This window comes from Euwallacea fornicatus, chromosome 10 (genome assembly GCF_040115645.1).
Source record: "Euwallacea fornicatus isolate EFF26 chromosome 10, ASM4011564v1, whole genome shotgun sequence".
Classification (NCBI taxonomy): domain Eukaryota; kingdom Metazoa; phylum Arthropoda; class Insecta; order Coleoptera; family Curculionidae; genus Euwallacea; species Euwallacea fornicatus.
This window is the reverse complement of record NC_089550.1, coordinates 4601591-4627328: the sequence shown is the minus strand read 5'-3', so window position 1 is coordinate 4627328 and position 25738 is coordinate 4601591. Positions and strand designations below refer to the sequence as shown.

The window sequence follows — 25738 nt, the reverse complement described above, 5'->3', positions numbered from 1 at the left end:
TCAAGCTTCAGTCAGCATTTTTCTTTCGCATATAGTTCTGATTAAAATTAATAGATGGCGTCTATTCTACTTCTATCTCCGTCTAATAAGAACAGTTAAACAAGTCGGTCAGATTGCCACACTCAATTGGGCTCACGTAGAAATAAAGACAAATTGCTAATCAATTGCATGAATTCTATAGAAATTGTTTTCCATTAATTTCCATTAAAGTAACTCAGGTAACTATTGCTGTAGTACTATTAATTAAGTTGTCTACAACATCATTACAATGTTTACTTAGTAGAGGGCAGTCACTATATGTAAAACAATGTCAAATGTAATATGCCTTTTGACGTATGTTTTTGTTTACGTTGTGTAAAAATTGGCAAAAATTTAATAATTTCTATTCAATAAACTAAACCCACCAAAGGTGCAGTGCATAAAGCAAGAGGACACACTAACAATGGATAAAGAGGATTCCAACAGTACTTCTTTCGAAATTGTCGACAAAAAGGCCATAGAACAAGCGAACAATGGCGACAAAAGTGGTAAGACTTCTTGTATTGCAACCCAAAATTAGGTCATCTACAATCTGCCAAACTTCCGTAGGCACTTTGAGCAGTGTTTCATCTCCATATTCTGTAACATCCCCCGGCAGTTTAAGTTTATCCACAGGAAACTTGCTTTCCAATGTTGGCCCACCTTCTTCAATTCCAGACTTTACATTGTGGACCTCCTCATCAAGCAGTGGGGAAACCAAACCTGCCCCTATAACTACAACAGAACCACAGCAAGTTACCTTAAATACAAATACTGCAGTTGTCACAGCTGCCCCTATTATTATTAACCAATTTCCAACTACTCAATTTAGGTAAATATATGAATTGTCTATAGTAACTCACAAACAACAACAAACATTATTACACAACATTCTCCTAAGTTCCAACCAAAAGTTGTTAATTACTAATCTCCCAGTGCTGCAATACCTCCAAGTAAAGGAGTTCCTCAAGTCGCAACAACACAACTTAAACCTGCACAACCACTTGAAGGGGAACCGGTGGCATCAAGTAGTTTCTTGGGGCTTGTTAGAGGGGCTCTTTCAAGTCAAGTTGTAACCAAGATGGTTGAAAAGGCAAAGAGTTCTGTGGACTCAATTATAACCACTTTGGATCCTCAAATGAGTGAATATATTTGTATGTTAAAGGATTTTGAAGAAATGTATGGTTAATAAGTCAATTTTAGATTCGGGAGGTGATTTGGAAATTACTGTGGCCACAGATGAGGAAGATATAGTGAGTGGCATTAGAGAGGCTGCACATTCAGTGTTTGGAAAAGCATGGGTTAAGTAATAGAGTTCATATTGATTTACCTACACATTTGATAAGCACCTGTTTTTAGTGGTATTAAATTATCGACAGTGCCACAAAAATCACAAACAATTGGAATTGAATCAGGTTTAGTGCTGGCAGAAGAAAGGATAGATTATTCCTTTAAATTCAAAAAAACCCCCACTATAGCTGTGGAAAGCATTTTATTGAAAGAAGGAAATAGGTTTGTCTGTTTTCAAATATTTCCTCTTTGGAAGGTTGCACATTAAAGATTTTTAGTTGGTTTGATGTCAGTCTACTTTTGCTTAAAGATAAGGATCTCAGTATGCAAATTCACACTTTTTCTCAAGCAATCCCAGTCCCTGTAGAGAAGTTTGTAGATAAAGAAGTAGCAGATATTGATGTTGAACAAAAGTTATCAGAGTATCTAAAGGTAAATTCCATTTATTTTGTTTACGTTAATAAACAGTAATACGTTATACACAGGGAGTTCCATGTTGGCAAGAGGAAGTGTCTGGTGTACCTAGGAGAGACACTGTATTCTTAGCAGCAAAAGTACTATTTAAATTGTATAAAGATCATTTACCACAATCACAAACAAAGTGATAAAAATCCATATATCCTATAAGCTTTCAGCAGTATTGTCTAATCTTAACTTATGGAAAATTTTATTTCAACATCTATATTGAATACGTACATTTTGTCTTACCCTCACCTTACTCCTTGTATTTGTAAATAGTTTACAATGTGTACATATGTTTTTTTAATTTAAAGAAATACTTAAAATTGATTTATAGTTAAATAAGAAATTGATGTTTAATAATTACAAATTACGATTAAGAAGTTCGTGTATTAATGAGATATACTACCTACACTATAAATTTGCTTGTACAATAGGTCATGAACTAGTCATATTCGGTCCTACATAATATGAGAAGACATTGTAGGTTATACTTCTCTGCATTTAAAGGTTATAGTTTACTGTTGCACGACTATGTTTGATGAGAACATTACTTCTGCTCATTCTCTCAAAAGTGCTCCGTGTTGTAAAATGGAAAGTAAAATTTCTTGGTCAGAAACAATTTTCCTACCTACCTTACCTAACCCAAATCTTAAAGTTCCTATGTTGGGATGCACACTGCCGACAGCATAATTAATGATTTATATTGCGAGAGGAAATTATTTAATAATACACTTATACATATATTAGGTAATATGATTTATTATCTTCAAGATTTATAATTACGTAAAAGATTATGCTATTAATTTGAACCCAGGTAATTTTGGAAGACTGAAATAAAAGCAACTAACCAGCAATATTAACTTTTCATAATGGAGTTTAATCTTTCATGTAGAATGATGTGTTTTTCTTTTTGCTTATAACAGTCTGGGTTGACACCATGGTTGTCATTAAAACAAATAAACTGTAAAATTAAGTGATACTTCAAACAAGTATAAATAATTCTTACCGTTTATCTTCTTCCACTCAAAAACCTGCAAGAAGAATTCACACATTAGTAGAACTTAGACCCTTTTATAATAAATACGTTCGGGTGTCAGTGACACATATAACTTTTCTCTTTACAGAAAAAAATTATTTTTAGCAATCAGAATGTTTCAAAACGTCCTTTGGTGGTCAAAGACTGGAAACCAAGCCACCATACACAAGTTAAGACTTTTCTGTTCCCACTACGAGCACACCCTTTTCATTTTAATACCGAAAACGGCCGGCTTAAAAGTGTGGGGTAACGCGCAAGAACTTCAATTGAAGTAAAATAAACATACTAACCTTATTTGTTATCTCCCAGCGTATCATTTTTACAGCAAAACAGGTGGTGGAAACGTCTGAAAACCCAACAAAAACAAACTTTAACATGATCTTTTAAACAGATAAACTGTGATAAAACTACAATAATTTCAATCAGTATCCTTTTGGCTAACAAACAGCGATATGTAATATATCTCTTCTACTGTAGAATTATCATCACGGTAAATAAAATTTTTTTTTATACTGCTTTCAATCGATTTGCAGTTATATAAGCATTAAGCAACAAATATTACGTACCTCGATATTCATTATCAGTTCATTTGTCCCGGCTTTGATGCTTCTATAAGCTGTAATAAGACATTTTTTTAGATTTCGACACATAATTCTTTTACAATAATTTTGAATGAGAAGATAGTTGTCCCCCGCATTTCCAACCCAGAACATTATTAACTTAACAAACTGGAGGATAAACGAGATTACACTTTGCCAGCATTGTTGAGCACAATCAAGGATAATTATCTCAATTTTGCATGGGATAATACCGGCAACACGAGAAATAAAAGTAATAGCTATATAAACACGTAATACTTATATTATTATACCTACCTAGATATTTCGAACGTAATATCACAATGATCAGGAATTCTTCGGTTGACTGCAAAAAATAGAATATTATATTCATCAAAGTTAGACTATTTTGAGATACTAAACAAATTTGAAAACTTCAGGCCTGTTGAGCTTAAATACAACTATCATGGTTATTCTAGTGTAGTAATATCATCATGCGGAGTTAATTATATTTAAGAAAATACGGGCAATTTGAGAATAGTGAAAGATTATACTGTATCTAATGAACATGGGTAAATATTTCAAAATTTAATGAGTGTAAATTACAAAATACCTCTATGCATCCAATCGAAATAGTCGCCTATCTAGCTGCACAGCCCAAATTAATAAATCCATCTGCAAAAACAAAAACGAAAATATTTACGAGATAAACTAGACAATCCCAAATAGATTATTAAAAATTTGTCTTCAGGCCTGTTGAGCTTATTACTACTATCACAGTTTCTCTAGAGTAAAGGTAATCATCATTTTTAATACTCCAAAATTTAACAAAAGCCTTTGGACGTTTAATTATTTTACTTGCCTTCAGAAGTCTTCCCAGAATAACGTCTTCGTTGCCCATAAAGCCCCACCTGGTAAATAAAGGCAATGAAAATTCCCAGAAGTAAAAATGTAATATTTATTATATGAAAGAGAGTAAACAAGTTGTGTAATAATTTATTATACAATTCTCTTCAGCGAAACAATATATTTATGTCATTGTAAGTTACTTTGTTACCGCGTATGTGATTCAAGATCCTCTCGAGATGGTGATAATAAAACTTTTACATGCAATTTAAAACACATGCGTAAAGTCGCTGAGTAAATTTTTTGCAATGTTATGACTTAATTACGAATTAAGTAAAATTTTGTAAGTCCCCCTATTCTGGCTAAAAAGTAGATCCACTTTAAAACCGAAACTAAAAGACACTTGATCTGCCATCGCTTGCGAACGCGTTATGAACTAAATTATCATAAGACATTGTCTAAGGATGGCTTAATTTTATGCAATTAAATACTGCCTAAATATATCTTACCTGTACAACGTTGAAGAATACGGTGCCAGATTCGAGCAGGTATCCGGAAAGAATTTGCCAGAAGTCGCGGTAAGGTTTGTTTTTGGTGTTAGACCTAAATCACAAACGAAAAATGCTTTTACTCTAATCATAGATTGGCGTACAAAGTAGTATCATAATATAACTTTTATTTTGTCATATTATGCAGATATGAAATTTTGACCACTTAGTGGTGTGAGTAACCTCAGACGAATTTCTATACATATGTAAGAGTTGCACTTTAATTTAACAAGATTAAAGTACTTAGATCGGCTAAATTTTTCATGACAAAGGAAAATTGATTAATTTACTTTAGAACTAACTCATAATAAACCTGATTTTTTTTAATTTAAAAAAAATACAATTTTAAGCAATAAAGATGTTTCAAAACATCCTTTGGTGGTCTTAGACTAAAATCCAAGCCATCATACACAAGTCAAGATTTTGCTGTTCCCGCTACGAGCACACCTTTTTCATTTTAATACCGAAAACGGCCGGCTTAAAAGTGCGGGGTAATTCGCATCAATATCAATCATATTTTATAAAATAAAATTTGAATACTAACCTAAGGATTTTACTATTGCTCTCAACCCAACTATGAAATTCAAAGTATGTCGTGTATCTGAAAATAAATACGTGTGTCAATAAAACATTTTTTTAAATAAGATTGAATAGATGACATATTAAGATATATCAGAATCCTTTTGGCAAAAAAACATTGATGCTGTAAGCGTCTTCTATTAAAAATATCATCATAAAATAGCCATTAAGTTAAGGTTTGGGATATTAGATTCAAGTAAAAGAATTTATACCAACCTTATTTGCTATCCCTGACTGAATCACACTTATAGTAAAATGAGTGGATGACAAGACCTGAAAACAGAACAAAGTAAAAATAATCATAATTTTAAACAATAAGATATTAAATAGAAGCCTTTGGATGTTTAATTATTTTACCCACCTTGAAGTTATCCCAGATTAACTATTTTTCACCTTTACCGTTATAAAGCCTCACCTAACCTTTCTCGGATTCTTAAAAAGGCAATGAAAATTCCCAAAAATAAAAATTTAGTATTTATTACACAAAAAAAAAAGAGTAAACAAGTCGCCTAATAATTTATCTTAGTATAATTCCCTTCAGTGAATAAAAATCTATGTCTATTGTAGAATTTACTTTCCACTACAAAAAAAAAACGAAATTGCCATCGACAAGTACAACAACAGGTTCACATTAATGATAATTTCGTTTTCTTGCAGATATCTGTTACATAAAATTAAGAATAAAAAAATATGGAGCTTCCGCTTGTGTGGTTAAAGACCCTGCCAGGATCAATGGCGAAAAGAATTTAACGAGTCGGTGTGTTTCTTATAATAGTATTATCGGAAACACTTTGACTGAGTTTTTGTACTCAGTCAGCCCCCTTATAGTCAAATTTTTTGCAAATGTGGCTATAAGGGGCTTATCTGTACAAAAAAATGATGCAATGGGTTCGTTTATAGCTTGTCCAGGTATTGGGTGAGGTCTGGGAGACCTTCCTTAAGACCTTTTCTTTTACGCGTGTCCTGAAAGTAAACAAAATAAAACAATTAATTTCGGGGCTCACCTTAAAAGTTTGAACGAAGAGCTTGGCTAACGATTGAAATTTTGTACTTTTTATGACTCACATCTTACCTGTACAACGTTGAAAGGTCTTGTGCCGGTTTCGAGTGGATCTCCTGGAAGAATTTGCCAATGGTCGAACACGCACTGCGGGAAGGCCTGCCCTCCAGTGTTGGACCTAAACGCACAAACAAAATGTTATATTTCATGTGTCTATTCTAATGTCTACACATCAACTCATAAGAGAACGTGAGTTCATGCTGTAACGTTTTTACTTCATATATAATTATTGTGCAAGTTTGAAATATTCGCCCTATATTGTTAGTGGTGTGAGCAAGATCAGTAGTTTTCACAACTTTTTTTAAAAAGTAAATGTATTCTGCGTTTCCAACCCTGAGAGTTCAGAGACGAACAAACTGGAGGATATACAGGATTTACTGTCCCAGCATTGTTGCGCACAATAATTATCATTTACGTTAATAATTGTGTATGGGATAATGCTGGGAATGAAAATTAATCACAAAATTCATTAAAATTCACAAAATCAGAAACTTTAAAGGGCTTTTAACCTTACCTAAGGTCGGCAGTGAAACCGAACGATTCGTTTACTGGCAAATAAGCTTTGACGACGAACATAGGCGTACCAGTCACCTGCATTTCTTCGAAAACGTGTCCTCGCCTTCTGTTCAACACACCGTAGATACCACCGACGGCCACTTCAGGGCACTAGAAAAATCGAAAAACAAATTAAGTTAAATGATCGCAAAAACCGCAAAATACCAAAAATATTATAAACACTTGTCCGTAACCCGGTTCCAATCCCGACGAATTAACTTCATTCAGAACTAGAAAAAGGAAACTTTTTTACTTTACCACCATGTGCAAACATTGAACCACAATTTATTATAGCTCAACATTGAATAATGATGGTTTTTATGTGATAATGGATACTTTTTTTTAATTCAAAATAAAACATACTTGAATTTCACATTGGTAGACGGGTTCCATAAGCCTGGGGGAGGCAGTCAGCAAACAGGCGTACAAACAACGACGGGTGGTTGGGATGATTTGACCACCGCCACGATGGATGGCGTCAGCATGGAGGGTCACATCATAGATATTGAACCTCACACCACGCAAATTTTCTTCGGATAGGACACCTTCCTTGGTTGCCCATTGAAAACCTAACAAGAAATGTAAAAAAGGACAACATGACATCACAATTTAAATAAATAATATCAAGGTGCTAAATACAAAACATTCAAAAAGGTAATTTCAATATTGCCCAAAAAGAAATACAACATGATCTAAATCGTAAGTTTCGCTTAAAAAATTGTATACTAACCGGCAACAACGGAATCTTTAATTTCATTCAAGTACTGTACTCCTTTGGTACAGTCGACCAAGATGTTGGGACCAGTTCCGTCGGGCCCGAAGCACCAGATTTTACGCGCCTCAGTGACGTCATAATCATATTTTTCGCCAAGGTAACGGGCACGTGCTTTGAACTCGTCACGTGGGTTTACTTTGCCGTCGTCAATATCTTCGGCAAGACCATCAGGCATAGGTTGAGCCTTCATAAACAACCTTACAAAAAGAGACACAAAATAAACATTTTGTATGTTTAATGAACAGTACTAAAAATTCAAACAATTACATATTCTTACCTGTTATGTTTGTTGGGCGACTTCGACAAACACATTTGGTCAGATTCTTCACTGACAGTTTCACGATACGATACCACAGGGTCGGATTTCTTGATGGGAATGCAAGCATGGTCGTCTTCCAAATCCTTAAGACAAATTTCCAAATGGAGTTCACCAGCTCCTGCAATGATGTGCTCACCAGACTCTTCTATGATACATTGCACCATAGGATCGGACTTAGCTAGACGTTTCAAACCTGAAATGTAAATGAATTTTGTGCAATGTGCAGTTGTTTCAGCTACTATTAAAATTAACTAAACTCTAAAATTCAGATTCAAAATACCAATCAATCATGAACACTAGTCAGACTGGGGCGGTAATTAACTGTCATCATTAAAATTTGACTTTTTACTGATGGAAATAAACAATCAAGGGAAACCTACCTTCTACAAGCTTGGGTAAATCGGCAGGGTTCTTGGGTTCGACGGCTACGCGCACCACAGGTGACACGCTGAACTTCATGACCTTTAAGTTATGGGCATCCTTGTAAGTAGTGATGGTTCCGGTTTTGACCAAAAACTGATCGACGCCAACCAAACCACAAATGTTACCAGAAGGTACATCTTCAATGGCCTCCACGTAACGACCCATCATCAAAATGGTTCTTTGAATAGCCTTTTCATATAAGTCTTCCTTCTTGCCAGGGACGTAGTTGGGACCCATGATGCGTGCCTTCATTCCGGTGGCGACTTTACCAGCGAATACACGACCGAAAGCGTAGAAACGACCTTTGTCAGAGGTCGGTACCATTTTTGAGACGTACATCATCAAGGGTCCGGTTGGGTCGCAAGTTTTGATAGCTGAAATAATTGTTTATATAGCAAATACGTATTTCCTCAAAAATAACAATTAATCGCAATTTGAATATATATATATGTGTGTGTCAGCAATGACCGAATCAGTCATGAAAAAATCAGACTGGGGCGGTAATAAGTCATCATAGAAAATAACAGCAACAAATGGTAATGTGGCAAAGAGAAAATTGTTTTAATGCATTTTTTAATTACTTTTGATGAATGAGCTCTGTCAAAAGCCAATAATTTCCTTATAACTCACCAATAGCAGCTTCATCATCATGAGGTCCTTCATACAACATTTCCATCCTATACTTCTGAGCGGTCACAGGTGACGGTAGGTGGATGGCAATCATCTGAAGTAAAGCTTCTCCGGCGGGCAACCATGTTCTCATTACGACCTTCAGTAGTTGTTTGCCGTCCTTGTCCTTGTCTTCGTGTTTCAAGGCTATGCCCAACTTAACCAATAAAGATTCGTACTCTTCTTTGCGATAGTTCATGATGGCATCGAAGATTTTGTAGATGGGATCCAGGATGTACATGCAGAAGGACCTTTTGTTATCTGCGTCTTTCTGCTTGGTCCATTTTTTGGTTTTTGGGTTGAAGAAGTTCTCTCCCCAGAGTCTGTTCATTAGTTTTGCAACATCAATCTTGAATTTCTCAGCGTACATTTCGGAGAACTGTTTCAGGGTAAAAGCCCAACCATGAAGACCAGATCCGAAACCAACAGAACCTTTGCTTGGGTCAACCTGAATAAACAGAGAATTAAACTGTTATATTGACGCGAAAATTAAGATACTTAAGTATAATTTAAATGTATCATTGTAGGAAACTGAGGTGAATATTGACAAAACACCACAGGGCAAAAGATGACACTTATTGCTTTACCGAACGCTCTTGTAAACATACACTTACGAAAAGTATGCCCATTATAAGAACACGCTCGAAAAGATATGGTTTTAGGAGTAATTAAATTCACTTACGCGGACTTCACCCATCGGACCTCCGTCATCATTGTAAGTAGCGATGATTACGTTAACGTTTTCCACGATACGCTGAAAGGTTTGATACAGTTCTTCAGAGTCCAACTGCAGTTCGAGTAGCGCGCGGTCCATTTTGTTCATGAAGAGAATAGGCTTGATACGTTCAGCAATGGCTTGACGCAACACGGTTTCAGTTTGTACACATACACCTGGAAAGGGCGAAATATTTTCCGCGTGTATTTTAGGGATAGATGAAGTGCCATTTGAATAATTTAAAAGTCAACTAGCCCCAATTAATGATAAAAATTAGATTGGGACATTAACATGAATCAACATAAACATATATCCAAATGTAGCTTGAAAACTAAAAACCAATGATACCACTTAAGTCAATAATACTTAGGGTAGTTCGCATACATATATCAATATCTGGAACATTGTAACATGAGACTTAAAACTTAATAGCCCGAAAAATTTCTATTAATCTTGTCCCTTGCTTTACAAACAGGATAACTGAACTCTTCAATGTATTTGCAAAACTGTTTGATTTGACTGACACACTTGGACAATATGGGCAACATTATCAAATTATTATCTAAATAAAACAATACTGATTATGTAAAAATTCTGCCTTCAACAAAGGATAAAGTAGTAGCACTTGCTTCAATGACACTCACCTGATACACAATCTACCACTACAAGAGCACCATCAGTTACACGAAGGGCAGCAGTTACTTCTGATGAGAAGTCAACATGTCCAGGAGAATCAATAAGGTTGATCAAGAAACCTTTCTCATCTTTCTCTCTTTGGTCAGGGCTTGTGATGAAGACCAAATCTTTGTCTTCAAGCTCAAAGAACATAGAGATTGCACTGAAACCACATTTTTCTCATGCATTACTTAGTTTTTTAATATTTCATATTAGGACAATTTAGGTGAAATCAGAAAGACTAATCAATACTGTCATGGTTTAATCAAGGGTTAGCACTAGTCATCATTTTGCATCTTAGAATCTTTATAGAAATAGTATGGATAAAAACTTACGTAGATTTAATGGTAATGCATCTTTCTTGTTCATCCTTTCTGGTGTCTGTAAATCTTGTCTCTCCAGCTTTGGCACCAGCAATGATACCAGCTTTAGATACCAAGGAGTCAGTTAGAGTGGACTTTCCATGATCTACGTGAGCAATGACAGACATGTTACGGATGTTCCGCTTCTTGTCCATCATGGCACGGATTTCGTCTACTGTGAAGTTCACCTATAAAAAGAGCGTGTTTCATGTCAAAAGGGGTACTTCTTGAGAGTATTTGATATTGTATGTAAGTAAGATATTGTTAGCATATTGTATTGTATCTGCTGAAAGTTTACACAATGTAGGTTAATAGGAAAGATTTGACTGAGAAACTATAAGAGAATAACGAGAAATCGTATTGATCTTGAAAATGCAGTTGCATAAACGGTTTCTGCAGAAGTGCAACTGCCACAGTGCACTTTAGTGTCAATGCTCCTTAGAAACTGAACTTGTGTTTATTCTTACCATATTTTTAAGACTTCAAGCCCTTTTTCCAAAAAAACTGACCCAAATCCTTTTATACAATCAATATTGGAGTTATATTTGAAAGACAGAATTTACTAACTAGCCAAATGAACAAATAAACACGGCCCTTCAGAATCTTTCATACTGTTGTGCAATGTTTGAAAAAGATCAGTTTTTCTAATTTTTCTCTCACAAAACTCCGGGCATATTTACACACGCTTATAGCAAACACTGTGAGGTATGTTATGGGATACTTAAGAATAGTCTATGGTACTCACCATTTTGGATGTTTCAAGATTTGTTCTTTAACACAGGTAACTGACGATACGCCAACTATGGCGCACAACCGTAAAAGACCGACGGTGGGGCAAGGGGCGCAACGTGTAGGAAGACGTGAAAAGTGAAATGTCTGCCACGAAGTGACTTGGCAACTTTGACGTATGATTTGTTGGGGAACATTTAGGTGCTTTCACTTATTAAAAGTGGATCTGTACTGTTCTGTCAGAGACAGAACTCAACAACCTAAAAGTAGACGCCCGTAGTAAAAATTGGTAACTAATATGACGAAACTCACGGTTTTTTTAAATTTAAATTTAATCAATAGAGCAAGTTTCAAAACCCCACTCTTCTGTAGATTTAAATGATAGGAAATGAAAACACTGTATAGATGAAAAATCGAAATAGGAAAACTAAAGGGCTCCACTTGCCTTATTATTTTCTTACAGTTCTACCCGACGCTCACAAGTTTTGAATCGAACAGTTGCACAAATTTAGGTCTGCTGTTAGTTAGTGGCGTGTTTACTCGTCTTTTCGAAAATATCAGATGTAAGAAGATTTGAGAAGTGTTTCGAAGAAAAGGGATTTTATTGTAAAATGCCCCCTATCTCCCTGCAAGTCAAATAGCCGCAATAATAGGAGGAAACTTTTGTTGTTGAAAATTTTTATTATTTATTTGCGATTTTTCTTATTTAAAGTACGCTTAAGATCTACTTTCAAACCAATACATGCTTCCCTATGCTTCTCGATGCGATCTGGGAAAAAGTTTCGTCCACATTTGTGACATTCTATCAGCTCTGTCAGGTGGTTCTGCCAGATGCGGTCGAAGGTTCCTTTGAAGTCGACCCCTCCAGAAGCTGGAACAAATTATGAACTGTTTAAATTGTTTCTCATTAAAAGTTGAATTATAAATAGAACAAGAATATTGATCTAAATTTGAATGGATCGTTTATTTTTATTATAATGTTTAATTTTAGATTAAAAAGTCGAGGAGGCGCGTAATTCTCCTGGTTTCTTCTGTTCCAAATGTTTTTCTTTTTGGAAGAGTTTCTCTTCACAAACTGACTTGACCGTGTTTTCTTTCAAATCCTTCTTGTGCTCCAAGTATAGCCAACTAAAAAAATAAACATTTTTCAGCATCAAAATTCCTGCAAACAAGTTATGGCGCTCACTAGAAAATAAGTAACGTGGGCATCGTCAAGCCCCCTCCAACTAAATAGAAACATCCTGGAAAAACATCAATAGTCAGAGCGTAAACTCTGCTATACAAAGGCCCATAAACCAGAGGCACAACTGCCTCTAATATGCCAAAGAGTGAGTTAATCTTTCCTAATTCTTCAGCATCCACAAGCTTGCTTATCATGGCCCTCATGGCAATGAATGAAGTACCGCAAAAAATTTCAGCTACAGCTCCTGAAAAACAAATTCAACTTCGAACACCTTGAAGTTTTACATTCTTTATTAATATAGTTACCAAGATAGAATATTATTGACCCTGTGGCGAAAGCATAAATCCCTGCAGAAAGTATTTTCGTCGAACACGAGATTATTCCTAAGAGGGAATCATCGAGTTTGAGGTGTTGCGAGAAGATGGAGAGGGAGAACATTGTTCCTGCCAGTTTTCAGCTAATAAATAAGAAAGCTTATGAAAATATTCAGATTTACCCAAAGTATTAGTGACAAATTGGAAAGTGGTGAAAAAGCTGTATTGCATGGCGTCCCAACCATAGCGAAGTCGCACAGAGAAGTAAACCACATTAAGTTCACCTAAAAATATTATTTCTTGTAATTTTCAACTCTGTTAAAACAAAACATTATTCCTTATGTGTCTACATTTGCATAGATTAAAATCTTCCTATCTAAATGTAAAGGGTGGTAGGTACGAAAATGCAACGAGGTCATGTCAGACTGATTAGCTGAAGATAAATACACCCTCAATTAAAGGGAGTTCCTGCCCTTGGACTAATCTTGAATGTTGAAAAGGCTGAACATAAGGAAAGTTTATTTCTGGCTATTAGAAAGATTCAGATAAGGTCATAGATACAGGACACATATTTATTCTAGACGTTGACTTACCATAAAAGGGCCCCACTACAATGACAAACAGAAACATAATGATGCATATTCTCTTACTCCTCCCCCTTTTATTACCCGATTTAACTGCTGTTTTAAAGGTGTTTGTAATGTGTTCAGTTTGGAAAAAGTCCCTATAAAATGGTTAATTTCAGTTCTTCATTTTATCAAGGAAAAAGTTTAGATATATCTACCTACAAAACCCATTACTCTTTGGTTTTTCAATTTTAGCTCCGTCTTCTGAAAACTGATTACATGGATCTTCAATAAAAATAAATCCATACCCCAAGGATACTGAGTACATGATCATGGCGATTAAATACACTCCATAAAAACCCGTGTACTCATATAAAACCCCGCTTAGAGCAGTTCCAATGCACATTGCAACATTAGTGAGCATATTTACAGCACCTAAAACAAGCATTATAAAACATGTTTTAGTTATACATTTTTTAGTTCTTACCAACTCTCAAAGTCCTTTCCTCCTCACTACTTACATCACTAATATAACTGTAAACTCCAGTGAACATAGCGAACCATGTCCCAGATAGGGAAGGAAATAGAGATTCGCATAAAGAACTCACTTCCATTGGAATTTCGTAGTAAAAGTAAGTGCAGATTAAAAGGCCTGTAACTGAAGCCATGTCCCCCAAAACTGGTAATAACATGCACAGTTTTCTCTTTTGGTATTTGTCGCTCCAAGCCCCCAAAAACAGTAACATTATCCCAGGTATAATGCTTTGGATCTGGTTGATATTTAATGCTTATTTTGCTATATGCCTGTGCAAGTACTTACAGCATTTTTCATAATGGACATATAAGTAGCCAAAGTCTGCACTTGCTCCTCGTCCCTTTTATAGTCTGGATAAGCTGATTCGTTACCACTAGTAAGGGCGTCGCAGTGTTCGATGGAAATCCCTAAATTCACCCTGCAGGCTTTTTCCAGATTTAAATTCTGGACCGCTATTGTGATCATCATGCTAGGCAGTATATAAAATACCAAGGTGGGCTCAATGGTCATATGGGAAATCAAGTATTCGATTTTCTTATGAAACGATTTTTTCTTTTTCACTTTCACTTCTGGAACCCTTTCGGGACTCCAGATCATGGTTTGAAGGTCAGCTTCAATGCTTCTCGCTTTCGCCAAAGACATGATCGCTGATCAATTTTGCACTGCACCTCACAACAACAATTAAAATTATCTTTTAGGTACTGTTCATATCGCAATAATTCAAACTGTGCATAGAAAGAACAATTAAGTGAAGATAGTGTATGAATTTTGATATATTTTATTTTTCTTATGTGAATGTTGGAATGAGTTTTGTTTACTTAGTAATTATATTGTAGCAATTACAAAGGTTATTGTTTTTCTCTTTAACTCAACCGAATGTTCGAACAGAATTTTACGGGAATTATATTATTTAGGTAATTTCGAGTAATTTCTGGTATTAAAAATGCATTTTAATTAATCAAATTATTTTTAATTTCAAATTTTTTTGTAAGTTAATTAGAGTTTTGTAGTCTAAATTGTTAATTCCTCTTACAACTGCGTTCGTGGACCGCCACCCTATCAGGGTTGAAGGTCCTGGAGCAGATCTTGCAGGGCACCAACTGGCTCAAATGGGTTTGCCAATAGGCGTCGTTAATCTCCTCAAAATTTATTTTCCCATTATCTGAAACGATTTCTTTGCATAAAAATCTATCAAAGTAATTTAGTATCGGTTCTCTTACATTGCAATTAATTACGCAGCTACACAGGCGCAGTAAATCTTAAACAAAATTCAGATAGGTATTTACAGTAGCACCTATAGACGATCCAAATTAGACTTTGATACTCACACAAAAACGCCCTATATATTTATCTCGTTTAAACAATCGATGTTTTCACCTACATATAAAGCTATCTTACATCTTATGTATGTTATTACAAGAGTCTCAATTACTACATATTTATTATTGCCTTCGGCTTCGTGTGCTTAACCCCCATGCCATAAAATAATTGGGGTTCGTGTGTTTTACACCCTGCCATGGGTGAATGACCACGGATCATTTTCCCTCAAACTTGTAATATTTCAGGTATATTTCCACTGTTTGAAATATGTAGTCACATGCACTGCACACTCATACATATGTAGATGTTATCTACGGATAATTTTAAATGTGAAAAGTAGATCTGCAAGTATTATTTTTGTTATTATAATATTTGCGTCTAATGTTGGTTTAGGAGGAAAATTGACATTGCAAAGTGTATTAGATAGATCGTGGTACACTTTTGGTGTTTCAATAGGTGATAATTTATACAGTTAGTATATAAATTAAAAGTTGTATTGTGTGTCTCTATCCTTATCAGTGAGACGCAATATGATAATGATAAAAATGTAATAGTTCAATAAGAAAAGAATGTAAAAAACATAGGTTTTTAATAGCTTTATGTACCTACCTCTTATCTTTATATTCTAAGTATAGATACTATATGAATTCTTGATCACGATATGAATGGACTACTGACTAGAAATAATTAATTTGGATTTCCGCCTTTAATAAAACTGAGTCGGTCAACTTCCCTTGCTTGAATAACCGGTTAATTAGATGAGCACCTAATTTGCAAATCTATAGACATTTTCAACCGTACCTTAATTACGTATCTTGGGAGCCATACATCAAGAAATCCTAGGGTTTTGAATATTATCAGTAAAAACCTGTTTTATTTAATCTTGCGGACATCGTAATATTAACACAACATCTCTCTATAACTCCTCAACAAAACATTGAATGAAAATCTACTTATGCGGTATGTTCAAGATAAAAATGCCCAGAATGTACATTTCGTAAACCGTACGAGACATAAACTTCATTAAATAGGAGAAAAATTGCACATTTAATGGTAGAGATTTATTATGCAAGGAGATCTGCCAAATTATTTTTGGGTTCTCAGCAACTTAAAAAAAAACGACATTTTCGAATTTGTCGTGTGTATCCTAAAAGAATTGAGTTTGTATTAAAAAAACATTAAAATATTTTCACATTTCATTGATTACTTTTCCTGACAAAAAAGTGAATATGAGTTTACTAAAATCTTTTAAAGCATTTTTCTACGGTAAAAAATTGATGCTCCAAGTTACCATATTTCTACACAAAGCAATAATTATACACTGTATCGATTTTGCTATTTACAATCGTTAAGCTCCTCATTCATGTAATAACAAAGACTTCTTTAATGTTCGGTTGTGCTAGATTTGAACAAAAAAATGAATTTTATTGTGACGTTATTTGATTATATTTTACCGGAGTTAACCTTGTAGTAATAAAACACGGAAAAATGTTGCATAGGACGTTCACAACAATGCAACTTTTTAAAAAACCCAAGTTCTATATGACTTGCAAAAATCTTCATAAAGCAAGAACTTTTCATTAAAACTAAGGTTTGTTCCAGAAATAGGCGCTATTCATTCACATTTAGTACGACGACTTTTAGCTTCAAAAAACGGAGAAAAATCAAAACGCTCAAATAGGAACAATCTTTGTTGGCTTGGTAGTACCTTTACTTTTAGCGTGCGATTTATTCCGAGACGCTAGGCCATAATCAACTTTTATTTACTTATTACCGGACATCGTTTCGTTCATTTTTGAAAATTATTTTCTACTAAAAATCAATAACATCGAAAAACTTACGAGTGAATTTAATATCTGGCTTTAAAGGCACAGGTCGTCGCTTGTTGGGAGGCAATTTGTCGTTCTCAATTGTCCACTTTTTCAGGCACTGAGGTTCATGTATATAAATAGAGCTGATACTGAACAACCTTCCACATAGATAACAAGGAAGCATGTGAGATCTAGGTCCAGAAGCTGGGCGATTGTCCTTATCACTCTTTGGGGATGCTCTTGAAGAATGCTCAGTAATTTCAGGCGAAATGTGAACAAGCGATTTCTGAGAAACGCTCTTCGCTGTAAAAAAGCCAAACTTTAGAACCATTTCTCAGTAGTAAAACTAAATACTTATTACCAGGTCTAAGGGGTGCTGGACTCCTCATATCATAAGGCAAACTCTCATTTTCCACGTGCCACTTTTTCAAGCATTGCTTTTCATGGATTTTTATGGAGTGCGTCCCGAACATCTTGCCGCATATGTAGCATTCTACTGAAGGGGGCTGTTGGGGCTTACTAGGTGTTGAAGTTGAGGCTTTGTCTGAGTTTAAAGACATCGGAGATGATGAGGATGAATAAAGAGTGTCGTTTGACGAGGTTTTTTTCTGAATAAATCAGTTCTTTTAGCAAATATAAGATGAAGACAACGGGACCATAGACTTACTGGGTGGTTTAGTGGAGCTTTGCAGCTTTTTTGGTGAACCAGCAATCTGTCCGGAAGAAAGGTGCGTCCGCAGTTCCCGCAAGGGACCAGAGCTGCCTGGAATGAACTTAAGGTAAATTTGAATGAATCAAATCAAAATACCTGTGTTACTTAAAGCTGATATTAGCACCGAAAACCGAGGTTCATATGTGAATCCAATCGATAGAATAAATTAAGTGCTCTCGAAATAGTTCATTCTAAGCTTATGCAGATTAGCAAGGTCGCATAAAATATAAGCCGACTCAATGGGAAAAGTCGTTCACAAAGAAGATAAATAAATTTAAGTTGCTACATTGCTGCATATAATTGCTTTAATCATTAAGTAATTAATCTATAATTAATTAAATCAAGTTGTAGATGAATGCAACATTTTTCTTCCTAGTTTTTTTTGTAGTGGTATCCAAATTTGGATCACAGCATGCAATTGCTGCAATCAGGCATCGAAAGCAACTGATAGAATCAGCATGTGATGAGATCATAAATGAATATTCCAGGTGATATTACCAAATCTAATATTTTACAGATCAACTTTACAATAAATATTTTGTTGAAATTTCGCAAGACAAAGTGGACTAGAAATTCGCAAAATTAATTCTGGTGCGCCTAACGCATATTCGACGTTATAATAAGGTCATTGACTGACGTCCCGTGAATGTCATGGTAATAACGTCACTGCGTTTAAAATTTTGTCGTACTTTTTGTAGGCCACGTCGTTCTGACACATCATTAAAATAATGTCTTTGACCATAATGATTCGATTATATTTGTGAAGCGTTCTACAAAGCTGTTTATTTTTTTTTATCACAATTAGTGATATTATTATACGAGTGAGATTGAGATTTAGTGAAAAGTTTAATGGAAATATAAGTAAATTTTTTGCACAATAATTTTCTAGATTATTGTTATTTTGTTTTCTGGGCGTGACATTACTTGTTTTAAAATGGAAAACTCCAAATTAGGCTTCGCATGTTCCAACCTAATTATCGGTCGAGGGGTTATTCCGGATTTCAAGGTTCAAGGTTAGTTGTTCGTGTATGTATTAACGAGGGTGGAAAAAGATCATATTTGTTCACTTACATGACAGGTGAAAGGTTTTTTTTTTGTAAGTTTCGATAATATTTCCATTGATTTTGTTATTAGTATAAATAAATCGATATTTTCACGTGAAAATAAAAATTACATATGTTATTTTTATTAGATAATTTTGTGCCCGTTTGGCTGTTTACCCGGCTTTAAAAATCTATTTTCTGAACCATGCCTTAAGATTTTTTTAATTGAAGGATTATCTTCAATAAAAATATCAAATAATTTCTTCAGTATTTTCCTTTACCTGAGAAGCTTCCCACGCCAGTTGATTCCACTCCTTCTGTGATATCTTCCCTTCAGGTTTGATTGGAAGTTTACGCCTTAAGTTCGGAGGTAGACTCGCGTTTTCTCTTTTCCATTTCTGAAAATATAGGACATTTCTTGTAAAAAATGGGAAAATTTCCCGCTTACCTGTGAAGTATAGAACTCATCGACTATAAGAATAAAATGGAATAGTGGCCACATATATATGTATATATATATAAGAAATTTTAATTTTTTCAATGTAATTGCAAAATGGAGATCTCTAATTCAGTAAGGGCGAGGATTGCTGCAGTAAGCAGGAATTTACATATTGGTAGGAATTTAATTCGGAATTTCTTATACATTTGTGCCATAGGATTCCCTCACTCTCTAGTGTTTCTTAATCTTTGATAGGCACCAGGATTCATACCATTAATCGGAACTCTTTAGCTATTTTAATTTATGTATAAAATAAGTACATATGCCATCATTTTTTTTTTCGTTTCTTATGCTCTGTCTGAAATCTAGGAACAGGAAACTACTTATGAAGATCGAAGGATCCACAAACATCTTTTTTCACGTTACAGAAAAAATCGTCAAACTCTTTAACGAAATATTGAAGAAAATGCAAATTGACCTTTTAACAACCACTCCAAGTGCTACCTACTTTAATAGGTATTAAACATGAGAAAAATTTACATTGAAACTTTCGTTTTCATTCACCTCTTTAACGCATATTATCGGTGACTTCCAGCCTTAATGAAACGGTGAATGCATTAAAAACCACAGAAAAAATGGGGTCAAGTTGAGCAAATTTCCTATCAGAGCCTTTAAAAGTACTCATACCTCGTGGGAGTTAGGGTATAATCTGTCAAATATATTCCTGGGTACTTTAGAACCACACCGGCACTCTCCCATTTAAAACGATCTTCAAAAACTAAACTTGAGTCATAACGTGTTGTTTACTGACTGAAGTGAAATGAAAACAATATCGAGCAATTAGAAATAGTGACATAATGGTTTGCAAATGGACATCCTTGGGCCAGCCCACAAAGAATTTTCATGCAAACGAAGCTTAGAAACACCCACGTTGAATATTCCGGTTATAAGATACTCGAGATGCGATTTAAATATACCGTAAATATTTTTAGATGCGGGGTAGTTAATCAAGAAATGTCACGTGATTAATGAGAAATATCATAATAATTAGAGTTATCGGTATCAATAATACGGTGTATGCATAGGTCAAGTGGTAATTAATGTTTCTACTTGAATTTCTATTTTCGTAAACATAGCACGGGAACATATTGATCTCCACCTTTGAGAATTCGTCTTATGCAAATAAATGCAGATTTGAGGAAGCAATAAAGTTGAATGAAAATTAAACCCGCAACGAAGATAGCCGCTTAAACAGTTCTCACCTAGTTTAAAATAGCTTCGTGATAGCTCTGCTTAACTAGGTCAGACCTGCTTTAAGGTCAAGATAGCTGAGGCCCAATTCTTCAAGAAAAACCATATAATTAGCATCAGCAACTGGGAAAATATATTAGCTATAGAACACTGTAACCACTTGCATTTCTTGATAATATGGTGAAAGGAAATTGATAACATTAAAGTGCTAGGAGGGTTGCCTATAATTAAGTGGTAATTACGCATCCTATCGACTGTGTTTACGCTGTAGATTGTTACAGGGTGAAATGGATTAGAAATTTGGTTATAATTTCATAAAGTTGCATGTTGCGGAGAAAAATATTAACTTTCTGAGAACTTTTTTGAGTTACAAGTAAGACTATTTTCCCATATTTTAACTAACCTGAATGCACTTCGGCTCATGCAAAGGCAATGACGCAGTCCCGAATTCCCTACCGCAAACATAACACGTTAAAGTCCTCTTCCCCGATCCTCCCCTCAGAGGGGTAGTTGAGGTTTTCTTTCCCATGCTGTTTTCCTTATTGGAGCTAGAAGTTTCTTTTGACTTCATTGGAGATGTAACGCAAACCTTGGGGATGGGTAACCCACTATTTGTGTATTTCTTTAAAGGAGATGGCGTTTTTCGGATGTCTGAAGGTATGTTGCTGCCGGCTTTGGATTTGTATTTGATGGCGATAGGTTTTTGAACAGTACTTTTTACTATAAAAAATGAAGACATTTGAGTAAATTTTTATTCACCTAAAAGGAGTCACATAAAACAATCAAACCTTACCAGATGTTTTAGTATAAACACAAATCCCGATATTTTCTGTTAAATCTGGTTAATCTGGCAATAAATAATCCGAAACTGATCCGCGTGATGGGTACTCTACATCAGGCATATTGTTGGTCATGCGATAGTTCATTACAATTACTACAAAATAATTTGTTGTTTACTGGCGGGGCATATCTCCGGTACTTTTACCGAACGAACCGTTTAAATTACCTAATGAGAAATGACGAATTTCTAATAATAGTAAAATTAATGGCAAACCCATATTTTCGGGTCTGAAGGTATATGAAAGCATATTGATTTTTTTTTGTTCGTCTGAAGCAAAGTTGTTATTACAACAGTCAAAAGTTATTAACCCTTAAGGAACTCGCGTAATACTGTAATAAAGCATGAAATGTCCTAGAACAACAGGAAATATAGAAATATAAAGAGGATAGTGGAGAATCCTAAAAAATCCTCATTCTTTTGCTCACTGGAACCTGTAAATTGTAGCCCTGCCAAAGGGTGCAACACACGTAATTTATGAAATATTAGCTTATTTTAACTTCGTCTTAATGTCAAGAAAACGTATAGTTCTCTTGACATTATGGCGGAACTGGATTAGATTTAACTTAACTTGATTGAATTTTCTCCTCGACTAATTAACCATCCCGAAATTTACTAATTTGTTCATTACACACCCATAATACTCCATAGAAATCAAATATAAATTGATAAAATAAAAAGAATAGGTCAAATCAATTATTACCTGGAATTTTCTCAGAGCTCTTGGTGACCTCCACTGTCCTTTTTCGAGGACTCTTCTTGGGACTGAGCTTCAACGGAGTGGCTGGATGGCTGTGAAAGCGCTCAGGCAGGTCAGGCCTTCCACACGTTTTACATGGAGACGGCAGTTTGGTCGATGATTTCCCCAAGTCAGGTGAAGGCATTCGTTTGACTAGTCGTATTGTTGTCAGACTCGGCTTTCTGGATGGCACCTTTGAAATTATAATTCTTCTGCATTGCAATTATAACTATATACTTTTGTATGTTTGTACATCATCAGTTAAATTTAGATCCCCGATTTGTATTATAACAGAAAATTCATCAGTGTGCATAAATACGTTTTTTTCACATACCTTCAAAGTTTTATTGTTATTGGCGTCATTTATACTATTTTTAATAGCTAAAATACTATTTTGCTTCACACAATTTATCACAGATTTGTTGCTACTTCTTGAACTCCTCGATCTCATAAGTGCGTTTGCGGGAGCTTGGAGTTTGGCGCTCTGGACTACGCTGCTTTCCTCATCTTCATGACTGTCATCATTCGGTTCCGCTTTTTTTCGTTTTTTCTTCGTAGTTTTGTACGGGTCTCCATTTAAAATACTGCAAAGAAATCCTATAGTGTAAAAGTCCTAAGTTTTAATAACTGTCTGCTCAGCACCTTAATTGCTTGTAGGCGTTTCCTTTGGACTTAATTACTAGAGGCAGCCTGCATAGATTGGTGATGTTGAGGAATTCTTTTCGTATGATACTCATATCAATTTTGCCTGTAAGCAAAAATTAGTTCGTTATCAACGGCAATAGATTAAAGCAGATAGTGATTAAACTGGATGAGTTATTTCCATAATGAGGCGAGTTTATTTGTCTAGGCGTGTTATAATAGTGTTTTATGTTTCCTCATAATTCATCACTATCAAGATCCTGGTAACACGCGTAAATTTAAAGGTTTTCCTCCCATTTAAATAATTGCTCATAATTCTTCGATATATGACACACAGATTTCTATATGGAAGAGTTCTAAGAAAACTTCATTATATCTCACGAATGCTAACAAAAATGAGGGCTATTGTTGTGGATATGTAGGTTAACTCACAGGTTATTGTTCCTTATACAATACCTGTTGTGGAATTAAATTCAGAGAATATGTATAACACCTATCTGTAAGGCTCTATTGATTCACATATAGCCTCAAAAAGTATCGAAATGTTAAGCTTTATCTATGCTTTGTAATACAATTTGTGTGTATTGAGGTCTCGTGAAATCCAAACTTAGAATGTTTGTGATTCACAAAAAAACGTTCAGTGTTTGCGATAGTGTGAAATTTTGTCTCTCAATCCCTCAAAATTATCACAAACATTGAATAAAATGATACTGAGTATAATAAAAATTGAACTGAAATTGATATTCATGCAGAAAGTGAGCATGAGCTATTTTCTTCTTTTTATAAACGTATGTGTTATTCTCGACAACATATTGAAATATTCGGTTTCTATAATTTCGGGTGCTATAATGCAGATTATGAAAAACCTAGCCCTTTATTAATATACAAAGTGATGCGGGTGTCATAGAAAATCTCAATAACCCACATAACTTCTAAGAATATTGCTACACATAGATAAGGATTAACCAATAGATGTAGTTACATAAAATTTGTCCTATTTTGTATTCTAGTCGTATATGCGAATTTAGACATTTATTTTCCATTCACACCTATTTTTGCACGAGAAAATAACTTTTATTCCCTAGGTAGTAAAAACCTTTACTTCCTTATGCATCACAAATGTATAATAGTTATTTGCACAGAGAAGAAAAATTTTGTTCAGTGAGACGACGCAAGTCTATCGAGAAGAGACATTGATCTTCATCTAAAAGGAAGAAAATGGGAAAATCCTTTCCCTTAATCCTACATTTCAACAGAACGAAATGAAACCTTTTTTTCCTTCATAATAATTTCTTTAGTTTAATAAGACTAGAAGGAAACTTCAAAGAAGGAAAAGGCGTTTTAATATAACAGCAGCTATTATTTAGGTTTTTATAATAATTTTTCTACATAAATAAAGTGGGTTCACCGCACGCATTTACAAAACGAAAGCAAAATAAAGAGTCATGCCTTAATGACGAAACTTCTTTTAAGTATGTAACATCGACATGCGTGCATTGCAGAGCGCGTGTGTGCAGCACATGCGCTCTTAGAATATATATTTTACTTAATATGTGCGGTAGCGTCAATTGCAATCGGCGTGCGGTAAAATACACTTTCCCCATTACTTAAGTGATTACTCATTTTATTAACCTTTTACCACGAAAAAACACTGGTGAATATTTTGTTAGTACCTTCGCCTGGAATGATTTTAACATAGGACAACTTACTCATGTATCGTATATCCAATATTGTGGGCTTTTCAAGAGTGGCCGTCAGTGGTCTCCTTCGGTCTTCCTCTTCACCTTTTTTCTCACTTTTACGTGGCCAAGTCTTAATGAAAAGCTTAAGACCGGGGTTTTTCGGCATTTTTGTGAACCTTATTCCGTCGTTTTACACCGGAGCTTTACATACACCTGCCTTTATTAACGAGTCAATGCTTCTTTACTAGGTGGCGAAGAAAGAAAAAAAAGCGCACCGGCTAGCGCCCTTCAAACCCGACCCTTTCTAGACGGATTTCCTTGTCGCGTGTAGAGTTTATCCACCCTTAGAAACGTTTGAATGTTATTCAGAAACTAAAAACAAATCCGGCTGGTTTTTAAGCAAATCGACCATGTAGAGAATGAAGAACGACTGAAAGAGTTTTAAGCGTTGGAAGGAGAAAACTGTTTCATGTTAAAGCTCCTCAATTGACGGTAGGAGGACGACTTAGAGGTTTTAAGTGCTGAGATGGAAAGCAGGAGTATAAATAGAGAAAGTACTTTCGGGAGTTCTTCGCAGCTCTTACAACCCTTAAAGAAGTCGGAAGAATAGGAGATCTAATTTATTCAACAAACAATTTTTATTAAACCAATTGGATCTATATATGAGTTTACTCTGTAATAATGCGAAAATATATAATTGAATTAAACAGAATAAAACTGGTCTCTATTGGCCGAACTCGTTTTCAAGCCACACGACCCACGCGCAAGACTCATAATACACTTTGTGTGAATTACAACATTGACCCTCGATTTGTAATTCACACAAAGTATTGATATAGGGTGATCATACAAATGACTCAAAGGAGCGTTAATATTTCACAAGCATGTCTGGCATCAATTCATCTGTTAGGCAGTTATCAGAGGGTACAGTTGTATGTGTAAGAGGCTGCTCAATCAATGCCCTACGTTCCGGTTCATCAACGCCTACAAGTTTTTTTTAATTTTAATCATCTATTACTTAGAAAAGATTGTTTCAGGGTTTCTT

At 35.0% G+C, this 25738-nt stretch overlaps 4 protein-coding genes, 1 long non-coding RNA gene and 2 other non-coding genes across 11 annotated transcripts; 1 reads left to right on the top strand and 6 right to left on the bottom strand.

Annotated features, from left to right (window-relative positions):
- Nucleotides 1-113: 113 nt before the first annotated feature.
- LOC136341644 (protein PRRC1-like) lies at nucleotides 114-2150 on the top strand. 2 transcript variants are annotated; one of them, XM_066286844.1, is made up of 8 exons: nucleotides 114-218; nucleotides 410-527; nucleotides 589-850; nucleotides 955-1172; nucleotides 1222-1324; nucleotides 1378-1530; nucleotides 1587-1740; nucleotides 1794-2150. In XM_066286844.1, exons 2-8 carry the CDS (start codon nucleotides 443-445, stop codon nucleotides 1911-1913), a joined length of 1095 nt encoding a protein of 364 aa, XP_066142941.1. In that variant the 5' UTR covers nucleotides 114-218; nucleotides 410-442; the 3' UTR covers nucleotides 1914-2150. The 2 variants fall into 2 exon arrangements, with proteins under 2 accessions (XP_066142941.1, XP_066142940.1); XM_066286843.1 differs by lacking the exon at nucleotides 114-218 and having other exon boundaries at nucleotides 229-527.
- A 359-nt stretch (nucleotides 2151-2509) lies between these two features.
- Nucleotides 2510-4712, bottom strand: LOC136341646 (uncharacterized). The gene is made up of 6 exons (XR_010732525.1): nucleotides 4226-4712; nucleotides 3977-4038; nucleotides 3682-3730; nucleotides 3373-3422; nucleotides 3097-3152; nucleotides 2510-2801 (listed from the first exon to the last, which is right to left on the bottom strand). It is a non-coding gene; the product is annotated as an uncharacterized lncRNA (long non-coding RNA).
- LOC136341744 (small nucleolar RNA snoR639/H1) lies at nucleotides 2921-3054 on the bottom strand. The gene has a single exon (XR_010732541.1). It is a non-coding gene; the product is annotated as a small nucleolar RNA snoR639/H1 (small nucleolar RNA).
- Nucleotides 4713-5797: 1085 nt separating the features above from the next.
- Nucleotides 5798-11787, bottom strand: eEF2 (eukaryotic translation elongation factor 2). Its single transcript, XM_066286838.1, has 12 exons — nucleotides 11635-11787; nucleotides 10863-11077; nucleotides 10497-10690; nucleotides 9820-10028; nucleotides 9099-9585; nucleotides 8426-8842; nucleotides 8004-8238; nucleotides 7682-7923; nucleotides 7315-7520; nucleotides 6911-7062; nucleotides 6409-6514; nucleotides 5798-6299 (listed from the first exon to the last, which is right to left on the bottom strand). Exons 1-12 carry the CDS (start codon nucleotides 11635-11637, stop codon nucleotides 6231-6233), a joined length of 2535 nt encoding a protein of 844 aa, XP_066142935.1. The 5' UTR covers nucleotides 11638-11787; the 3' UTR covers nucleotides 5798-6230.
- Nucleotides 8920-8990, bottom strand: LOC136341743 (small nucleolar RNA SNORD31). Its single transcript, XR_010732540.1, has one exon. It is a non-coding gene; the product is annotated as a small nucleolar RNA SNORD31 (small nucleolar RNA).
- Nucleotides 11788-12279: 492 nt separating the features above from the next.
- LOC136341642 (uncharacterized) lies at nucleotides 12280-25205 on the bottom strand. Of its 4 annotated transcripts, XR_010732524.1 has the most exons (12): nucleotides 24721-25203; nucleotides 23012-23117; nucleotides 22704-22953; nucleotides 22334-22562; nucleotides 21196-21512; nucleotides 19384-19500; nucleotides 18015-18110; nucleotides 17709-17955; nucleotides 17378-17650; nucleotides 15615-15847; nucleotides 15437-15555; nucleotides 15238-15378 (listed from the first exon to the last, which is right to left on the bottom strand). XR_010732524.1 is itself a non-coding variant. In XM_066286839.1 (10 exons), exons 1-10 carry the CDS (start codon nucleotides 24857-24859, stop codon nucleotides 12305-12307), a joined length of 1959 nt encoding a protein of 652 aa, XP_066142936.1. In that variant the 5' UTR covers nucleotides 24860-25205; the 3' UTR covers nucleotides 12280-12304. The 4 variants fall into 4 exon arrangements, 2 of the variants coding, with proteins under 2 accessions (XP_066142936.1, XP_066142937.1); XR_010732523.1 differs by having other exon boundaries at nucleotides 15437-15847; XM_066286839.1 differs by lacking the exons at nucleotides 15238-15378; nucleotides 15437-15555; nucleotides 15615-15847 and adding an exon at nucleotides 12280-12489 and having other exon boundaries at nucleotides 24721-25205.
- On the bottom strand, nucleotides 12564-15025 carry LOC136341643 (lysosomal proton-coupled steroid conjugate and bile acid symporter SLC46A3-like). Its single transcript, XM_066286842.1, has 8 exons — nucleotides 14502-15025; nucleotides 14169-14451; nucleotides 13900-14116; nucleotides 13709-13839; nucleotides 13298-13399; nucleotides 13107-13244; nucleotides 12805-13045; nucleotides 12564-12746 (listed from the first exon to the last, which is right to left on the bottom strand). The coding sequence occupies exons 1-8, from the start codon at nucleotides 14856-14858 to the stop codon at nucleotides 12611-12613; spliced, it is 1605 nt and encodes a 534-aa protein (XP_066142939.1). The 5' UTR covers nucleotides 14859-15025; the 3' UTR covers nucleotides 12564-12610.
- Nucleotides 25206-25738: the final 533 nt, after the last annotated feature.

Coding starts and splice junctions, on each gene's coding strand:
- LOC136341644 (XM_066286844.1), top strand. CDS start 443: ATGGATAAAGAGGATTCCAACAGTACTTCTTTCGAAATTGTCGACAAA. Junction 851..954: donor TTTCCAACTACTCAATTTAG/GTAAATATATGA, acceptor CTAATCTCCCAG/TGCTGCAATACCTCCAAGTA. Junction 1,741..1,793: donor AGTTATCAGAGTATCTAAAG/GTAAATTCCATT, acceptor CGTTATACACAG/GGAGTTCCATGTTGGCAAGA.
- eEF2 (XM_066286838.1), bottom strand. Junction 7,924..8,003: donor TCGCCCAACAAACATAACAG/GTAAGAATATGT, acceptor TCTTTTTGTAAG/GTTGTTTATGAAGGCTCAAC. Junction 6,300..6,408: donor GACCTTTCAACGTTGTACAG/GTAAGATGTGAG, acceptor GTTTACTTTCAG/GACACGCGTAAAAGAAAAGG.
- LOC136341643 (XM_066286842.1), bottom strand. CDS start 14,858: ATGTCTTTGGCGAAAGCGAGAAGCATTGAAGCTGACCTTCAAACCATG. Junction 13,245..13,297: donor ATTTGTCACTAATACTTTGG/GTAAATCTGAAT, acceptor GAAAACTGGCAG/GAACAATGTTCTCCCTCTCC. Junction 12,747..12,804: donor CCCACGTTACTTATTTTCTA/GTGAGCGCCATA, acceptor TTATTTTTTTAG/TTGGCTATACTTGGAGCACA.
- LOC136341642 (XM_066286839.1), bottom strand. CDS start 24,859: ATGCCGAAAAACCCCGGTCTTAAGCTTTTCATTAAGACTTGGCCACGT. Junction 22,563..22,703: donor ATAACAATAAAACTTTGAAG/GTATGTGAAAAA, acceptor ATAATTTCAAAG/GTGCCATCCAGAAAGCCGAG. Junction 21,513..22,333: donor GAGCTCTGAGAAAATTCCAG/GTAATAATTGAT, acceptor CATTTTTTATAG/TAAAAAGTACTGTTCAAAAA.